Here is an 8,346-nt window from a genome sequence, read left to right on the forward strand (position 1 = left end):
AGCATCGAGTGGTGACCCGAAGCGTCGTTTTAATCGCCCTATCAAACGTTCTCCTCGTTTCTAGGAGGTCCCCTTTATTTGCTTTCAAAGCGAATAAGCTCGACTACCCTGTTGGGTAGCCCTAATTCCTTTCTAATTCCTATCTAATTTCCTATCTAATTGGCTGACAAGAGGCGAGGAGCGCGCAGAAGTGGAAAGGGTATCGGTGGGGCCGACATAGCGCAGATAAAATGTAGATAACCGGAGGAGGAGGGCTGGTTATCACTGGGTTTAGCCGGTCGTACTCGTGAGTGGCGGATGATAAATTATGATGATGATGATGATGATGATGATGATGATGATGATGATGATGGTGGTGGTGGTGGTGGTGGTGGTGGTGGTGGTGATGATGACGATGATGATGATGATCCCAGGCATCATCATAATAGCGAATCTACCACAGTGGGAGATTCGCCAAGGAGCGTGCGGTAGCACAATGAGAGGAAAGGGGGAATAACAGTAATAACGAATAGAATAAATCGAAAGAAATTCCCTGATTGTGCAATACCAGCCTCCGAACGACGTTGTGACTTTGTGCCTAGTCCTTGCGTAAGCATACCCAACTACAGGGTGGGAAAGCCTTCGATAATAAATTACAACGAATTATTGTCGCAAAAGGAAATACCAGCAGTCCGCTTTTGTTCGTAATTCCGCAATTCCAAAGGTTTTTGATGCGCAGAGATTGATACCTTGGCATACGGGTTTAAGCGCTGTTAATATACCGCGCAAAGCTCATAGTAGCGTTTTTGACACGCTATAGATTTCACAGCGAAGCTATCTATGGCCAGGAACCCGGGATTTCTTCGTCGCGTAACGTCGACATAAAACAATGGTGGACCGATCCGAGCGGCAGTGCACAGCTGCAGAGCAATGGTTCATACCCCCGTAAGCAAGCAAACATGCTATAGCTCGTACCCCTATAAGGCAGAGGCTACAAGCACTCAGCAATGTGAAGTGAACAGTGCATACATTCTTCGGAATCACGCATACAGCATACAGAACAGTATACGTTTCAAAAAAGAACAAGCTCAAGGCAAGCACCCGAAGCACGTAATTGATGATAACGGACACTCTAAGGTTATAATTGTGCGTATATTGTACCAGTAAAACGCTCGATTAGAGATGATAAGGCTCTCCTGATAACAATGCGAACCAAGCAGCGCTCCCCGCGTACGTTTACCCGTAAAGATTATTGTCGCGCAAGCTGCTGCGGCGACGACAGGTTGCGGCGTGGGGAGTGACGTCCCTAGCCTTTCCTATATAAGATAACCAGCTTAGCAACTGATTTCGATGTTCTTGGAGCACCGCTATGGGCGGCGGCGTGCTGCCATTAGTTACTTCCGTTACTACAATTACTCTAAAATAGGATCGCTACCATTACTCTAACGCGCAGCTCCAGGTCCGATCTTCAGGAGGCCATCCTGGAGTGGGCTGAGAGGATAAAGGAGGCCTACTTCAAGTAGTTCCTCCCCCCACCCTCTATTCCATTGCCCCCTTCCCTTTAAAGAGGGATAAGTAAAGTTTTTCATCATCATCGTCGCTGGACATCCTCTTTCGCAAGGCCGGAATGGCGAGTAAATTTTTTTCAATTGACTATGCAGGGCATTTACAGGAACCGGAAAGAAAGAACGATCGAGCTCGCTCAGGTTTGTCTGTCGCGCTCGCGTAGTCGCTCACGCTGAGCGAAGGTGTCGAGCCGGGCTCGGCCAGCAAGACCGCACGGTCTGGCTCAACCCGATCGATTTGCGCGCGTGTAAACGCGGCCAGATCAGGTTGCTGGTTCGCGGCCTTTAACCGGACGCAGGCTATTGGAAACAATCTCTACCCTTCAGGTACGACGTTCGTGTGAACGCTGTCGAGTCGAATCGGGTGGGTCCGAGCCCAAACTTCTCACTCGACCCGCCCCTGTCGGGTCGAGTTAGAAGCCGCGGCGTAAACGCATGTAGGTAAAGACAGCATAGGTCGCGGAAACTTCGAGCGAGAATTTATTGCCGCCGGTTCTGCAGGAAGGTGGGGTTAGCGCGCGGCGGACGGCGGATCGCTTCGCTAATCTTGGGGCACCAGGATGAGGACCAGGGTGGAGGTGTAACCGGGCAGGCCCTTGAGCAGCAGGTGCTGCATCTGCGGGGCCAGCCCGGCGTTGGTGATGGGCTGCGACATGACGATGGGCGCCGGCGTGCCGGCTAGCGCGGGCGGACCCGAAATGCCCTGGAGGCCCGGCGCGCCACCCTGCAGGGTCTCCATGGCCTGGAGCAAGGGCTTCGACGCGCGGGATGCCGGCATGAGAGCGTTGAAGGTGCCCTCTGCGTGAAGAACCGAAGGGAAAAACGGTTGAGCAAAGGTGGCTAGGTTAATCACGTAAAGTTAACATTGCATTACGTAATTTTTGTCACGGAGATTTGGAGCCATAAGTGGTGCTAGTGCTACGCGACACATTCAAGGACACAAATGAAGAACGTGACTACCGCTCCTGCTCGACGCCCCCCCCCCCCCCCCACCTCTCCTGGAAATTTTCACACACCCCTCATTTCGGTTCCTGAGGAAACCCTCGAGTCAAGCGATATTGTTAGTTTGGGTTTAATGGCACAAAGGCAACTAAGGCCATGCTGCGCCAGTCACAAGACAAAATAAAACGTTAGAGCAGGTAAACCTGCATTACATTATAGTTGGTGTAAATAACCAGTTTTTTTTTTTTTCTAAATAGTCGAGCAGGTTGGCAAATGGCACTAGGGGGTCATCTGCTAGTAATAGGGCAGGGTGTAATGGAGTGTGCAAATTATACAGGCTGTGTAAAAACCTCCGTCTCAGTCTCATTGTGTCGATGTGTGAACATGTTATTAGGATGTGCATGACTGTAAGAGCTTCATTGCATTTTTCGCAAGTTGTCGGGTTTTCTTTTCGGAGAAGGAAATTGTGCGTCAGATGTGTGTGTCCAATTCGAATACGACACAAGATCACCTCGTAGAACCGTTGCTGGTGACTGCATGATTTCCATCGCCAATTACAACGCTCGTCCCAATCGCGTTGCCATTTTGACGTCAAGGCCTTCCGAATCGCATTGACACTGTCTTTATATGGAAGCGCTGTATTTTGAATGCTTTTGTACGCTGCCATTGATGCGCATCTCTCCGCTGCTTCGTTACCCAATATCCCAACATGGCCTGGTACCCAGCGATATCACGCAAGAAGTAATGATCACGTAATTGTACACTCAACACATTGTAATACAACAATGTAAATAAATAACGTAACGGCCAATACCTTCCAAAAATAAAATATACTAAGGATATAGTACGATCGAAACAATTAGAAATACAGACACGGGGTTTTGCGTGCGTTGCCTGCCTTTGTCCTGAGCGCCGTCTTCCTCCCTGTGTTGCCTTGGCAACAGCCAGCGCCTTTGCTGGCAGTGTGTTAGTGCATAATTCCAGCCCACGCCGCACGCTTAAAGGCAAAAACGCATCTGTCTTTCTGCCCCTCCCTCGTTTTCTGTTACACTGTTGTCAATGCTTATTGAGACGCATACCAAAGTAAGGCTTCAGTCTATATTACAGCGGCGTGTTGTGTCTCCTTCGTCCCGTCCCCTAGCTCAATGCACACCCTGCAACCAGCCTTCATTCTGACATGGGAGTACGTTAGGTAAAAGACGTTTCTCGGCGACAGCACACTTCATGTACACGCGCCTTACCTTGCGGATTTCCGGGACTGCGTTTCCCCTCACAAGGTGAGGAGAAACACAGCTCCGGGGGCCGTAGTCTCGAGCTATTTACTTTCCTAATACGTTCTTTCGGTAATGACTTCAAAATCGCGCTAAGACAGCCTCGACAGCGAGTTTCACGCACGAGTCCATAACACAGTTGAATTCGTGAGCGGCAGTTGTCAATGGACTCACTATTACGAGCAAGCAAAAGTGTTCTTGCATGGCGTTTCATTATCTTCGCTGCGTCTTTAACGTCGCGAGTTAATGCCGGTGGCACGAATAGCGCGTAAGCAAGGTTGAGTAATTATATTGATAAGTCCCGCTTCTTACTTGATACTGGAAATGAGTTATGCGATGCTTCTTCGCTCACGTGGTGCAGATACCTGTAGGCTGAACAACTTAAGTGCGTCCTGCATTTGTACGCCTAAACAATTTCGCAAATAGCATAAATATTTCACTTCTCCAAATATGTAACAATTATGTGTTGCTCCCCAGCATATAGGTCCGCAAATGGAGACACAGTCCACCTTTCTCGGTACTTTGACGAATTTGTGATGCGATCGCATTAGTCAATCCAAATGTGCAAGCTGGAAAAAACGTAACTGCGTGTTTAGCTATGTGAAAGTGGCTAGATTGGTTCTCAGCAGCGCTCTCTGTGTGGGCACAGTCGCAACAAGTCTAATGGTATCGCGAGTTACTAAACTCGTCGCTGCGGAGCACCCTGGACCAATGAGGTGCATGCAGAAAGGAAATAAACAATAGGACAGAGCACCGCGTCACGCAGAGACGGCCACTGCAAGTCAACTCTCCGTGAATCCCTTCCCTTCGCTTTTTCGCTCGCGGAATCGGCCCAACACGTGACCTCCAAGACTGGGCATATTGCCAGGGAGTGTTTAGTTCCTGGTAGTCTTTAATCGATGCGCACTTATTCGGATGCCGTGTCGGAGTTCTGCGTGCAGAGTGGAAACACTAAAACCCACCCCGCGCTCTGACGTGATCGCGTGTTGGGCCCATACGTTTGGCTTCGAATGATCTCTACAAATTCCTTCCTTCCTCCATGCTCATTTCCGTTCTCTCTTATGCCTAATCAACGTCAACGCACAGACAAGGTCCCGGACACCGTTATCGGCCTGTACTCCCGCGCAACAAATACTGCACAGTGTGTACTCACGTGACTTTTGCTGCGAAATTTGAGGGCTGTTGGACATGAGGCTGGCGCTGAGCAGTCCCAATTGCGGGTTGGACGATACCGATCCTGTAAGCGTGTTCATCATTCCCATCTGGCTGGAACCGCCCAGCTGACCCATGCCCAGCAGCTGGCCCGAGCCCTGCTGTGCCAGCATGCGGTTCTGCTGCTGATTCTGCAGAGCGGCCAGCAAGCTGGACTGCTGACCGAGCACGTTGGACTGCTGCCCGCCCAGCAAACTGGACCGCTGAGTTCCCAGCAGGTTGGCGGCTGCCTGTTGCTGCGCCAGGAGGTTGTTGTACTGCTGCTGCTGTTGCTGCTGCCCCTGTTGCATTCCCATGCCGAGATTGAGGCCTAGGGACATGTTTCCGGGAGGCATTCCTATCGTGGCTTGTCCCATGAGAGTAGGTGAGCTCTGTTGCATGCCGCTCATGGGTTGCTGGAGCCCTTGTAAGCCCTGTAGGCCACCCAGCGATCCCTGCCGTGGCAAATTCAAGAATAAAAACGGTAGGCATCAGACGAACGACGCACCATTGCACAGTCATCATCATCATCAGCCTGATTATGCCCACTGCAGGGCAAAGGCCTCTCCCATACTTCTCCAACTACCCCGGTCATGTACTAATCGTGGCCATGTTGTCCCTGCAAACTTCTTAACCTCATCCGCCCACCTAACTTTCTGCCGCCCTCTGCTACGCTTTCCTTCCCTTGGAATCCATTCCGTCACTCTTAATGACCATCGGTTATCTTCCCTCCTCATTACGTCTCCTGCCCATGCCCATTTCTTTTTGTTGATTTCAACTAAGATACACATTGCACAGTACTCGGAACCAATCACGATTTCTCCAGCGTACAAAATACGGTCATTGGCCCAACAGTTCAGTTCCCATCACACTGCACATCGCAAACCCACAGGGTCACCACCATTAAACGACCTCACCCAGCGCTTCCCGGAAAGGGTTGTTAAAAAGTATGCTCGGATTATAACAGGGCGCCCGTACCACAAACAGGTAAAGGCGATGGGCAGTATAGCTTAGTCAGTTTGTTTTTTTTTTCCTTGAGTTCACGTCACTCTTGGTGAAAACTTATATTTCTTTGTTAGAATTAACTTCAAACTTCTTGGCTTAAAAGTTCGAACAAGGCAAAGGGTTCTCAAGCAGATGGAGATGAACTAATACTAGCCGGACAAAGAAAGCCTCAGCCTGGAGCTAACGTTTTGACATGAGGAGTTGCCTTTACCGAGGCTAAGCCGAATCCTTTTCTCAAAGCGCTGTCTCCCGGCTGGCTTGCTACGTGGGCTTAAAAGGCGACCTCGGCGGCAGAACGTCATGGCCACGTAGCCACCGCGACGGGCGTATGAGAATTATTGGACGAGTACAATTACAGCGAAGATGTCTATGGCTAGGATCTGGCGGATCGCGTCCGCGCTTCGACAAAAAATTTTTCATACGTGGGCCGATCCCGAAGATGGTGCAATGCCGGGCCGACCCGCGGCGGAGGCGCCAGTTCGTCATTAAGGGGCCCACATACACAGCTTCGCTGGTCATCCTTCACAGAGTGGCAGGGCCCTGAGTTTTTATAAGCTCATTTCCTCTGCCCTTTCTGCATGCTCTGCTGTCTGCTGGCTTCGTGCGCAAATTTCAGGTCAACCCAGCTGACATTTTCCTGAACTCTGCGGACAGTTTTTGTTTGGGAGAGGGGGGACGATGCACGAAAGAAGAACACACATTGCAGAACTACATCAAAAGAGAAAAAAAGTATCGGCTTAATTGCGGAAATGTATGAACCAACTGGGGCAGCTAAGAACCGTCGTGCGGTTGAAAAGTTACCTGCAAACCCGAAAGCAAGGCGCCCAGGGAGGCCTGCTGCCCGCCGAGACCGCCGGCCTGCTGAAGCAGAGCGGCCTGCTGCAGCTGGGCTAGGTTCGGCTGCTGCTGCTGCTGCTGCTGCCCCATGCCGAGCATGCCCTGCTGCATGCGCTGCATGTTCTGCAGCGCCGGCAGCGCGCTGACCGACGGAAAGATCGGCCGGGCCCCGCCCCGGTTCAACTTCTCCCGGCTCAGGTTCACGATGACAGTGGTGGAAGGGGAGCGGCCGAACGACACGTTTCCGGGTGAAGGCGTAGGCGAGCCCGCAGGCGTTGCTCCGCCCTGCTGGGCGCCCACCTGGTTCTGCATGGTCGGGCCTGGGGGAGAACTTGCGCGTTACGACGCTTCTTGCTTGGTCTTGCGCGAGGACCCGGCGGCAGGATGTCCGGCTGCGCGGTCTCGGAGAAAGCACGCGGGGGGTCTGCTTCTCGACTACCGCTGCGGATCTGCTGCCCGGGGCGTCCGTGGAAAGGAACCTCGGATCCGCCGTCCGACCTTCAGCGAATCTTGTTCCAATCTGGGTGCGTCATCGGTGCACGCGCTGCACGTTTTCGAAGCGCCGTTCGCTTCACTTCGTCGTCGTCCCCTTTGGGACACCGCTCTCGGCCTGCAACACTCTCCTGAGGCGGTTTTCGGAGCTGTGGCTCTGGTGCTCTGCTGTTACTGAGAGAGAGAGAGAGAGAGAGAGAGAGAGAGAGAGAGCGCAAGGACAGGGAAGGCAGGGAGGTCAACCAAACGAGCACCTGGTTTGCTACCCTACACTAGGGGTGGGAGAAAGGGGAATGGAAAGAGGGGGAAAAGGGAGGGTGTAAGCACAGAGTGCGTGTGGGAGGGACACCGTACACAGGGACACTATAAACAGTCTCTTAAACCGGTGCATTTCAAGTATTGTACTAGTGCACGAATCGCTTTTCGTGCCAGTGACGGGTGTGGCCACGGTCAGAGTATCTTTGACTCGCTGAATGGTCTTGAGTCCATTCGGTGCAAAGTTGCCTGCAGAGAGGGGCGTTGTACATCGTAGTGGGGGCAGATACGCAATAGGTGCTCGATGGTTTCCTCGCGTCCACAGGAGTAGCACATCTAAACAGGACTGCATGCATTTATGTGATGCCATCTTGCTAGTCATTTTTCTGCGCATAAGCCGTGCGCAATGTCCCTGTGGAAGAAAGAAACATGTATATATGGTCTATACTATTTATATGTCTACGTTTTTCAGCGTTTGCGTTTCTGGTATTATTAGCATCATACACTATCGAAAAATTCCAGCAGTACTCAACTCAGGATAAATGTCGACGTTCATGCGATTGGCGTTGGAGCAGCGAAGCGCCTCACCGCATTGCCGGCGCGGAGACGCGTTAAGTATGAGACCGTTCCTCATACTTAACGTATGACTTAACTATACTTAAGTTAACGTACTTAACGTACGTTAAGCATTCAGCCAGAGTTCCTCTCTCATCGGGTGTTCATTGAGACATAGTCCAGTGACCCGAGTTCGTCTGTCGGTTGGTTTCGAGCCCGGTTCTCTCAGCACGCTAGCCCAATGCTCTACCCAT

At 51.5% G+C, this 8,346-nt stretch overlaps 1 protein-coding gene across 1 annotated transcript; it reads right to left on the minus strand.

Moving 5' to 3' along the window:
• Positions 1 to 1,997: 1,997 nt before the first annotated feature.
• On the minus strand, positions 1,998 to 7,347 carry LOC129386897 (uncharacterized). Its single transcript, XM_055075308.2, has 3 exons — positions 6,755 to 7,347; positions 4,911 to 5,403; positions 1,998 to 2,342 (listed from the first exon to the last, which is right to left on the minus strand). The coding sequence occupies exons 1-3, from the start codon at positions 7,100 to 7,102 to the stop codon at positions 2,086 to 2,088; spliced, it is 1,098 nt and encodes a 365-aa protein (XP_054931283.2). The 5' UTR covers positions 7,103 to 7,347; the 3' UTR covers positions 1,998 to 2,085.
• Between the last annotated feature and the right edge of the window lie 999 nt (positions 7,348 to 8,346).

The sequence above is a fragment of the Dermacentor andersoni genome, chromosome 11, assembly GCF_023375885.2.
Source record: "Dermacentor andersoni chromosome 11, qqDerAnde1_hic_scaffold, whole genome shotgun sequence".
Classification (NCBI taxonomy): Eukaryota; Metazoa; Arthropoda; class Arachnida; order Ixodida; family Ixodidae; genus Dermacentor; species Dermacentor andersoni.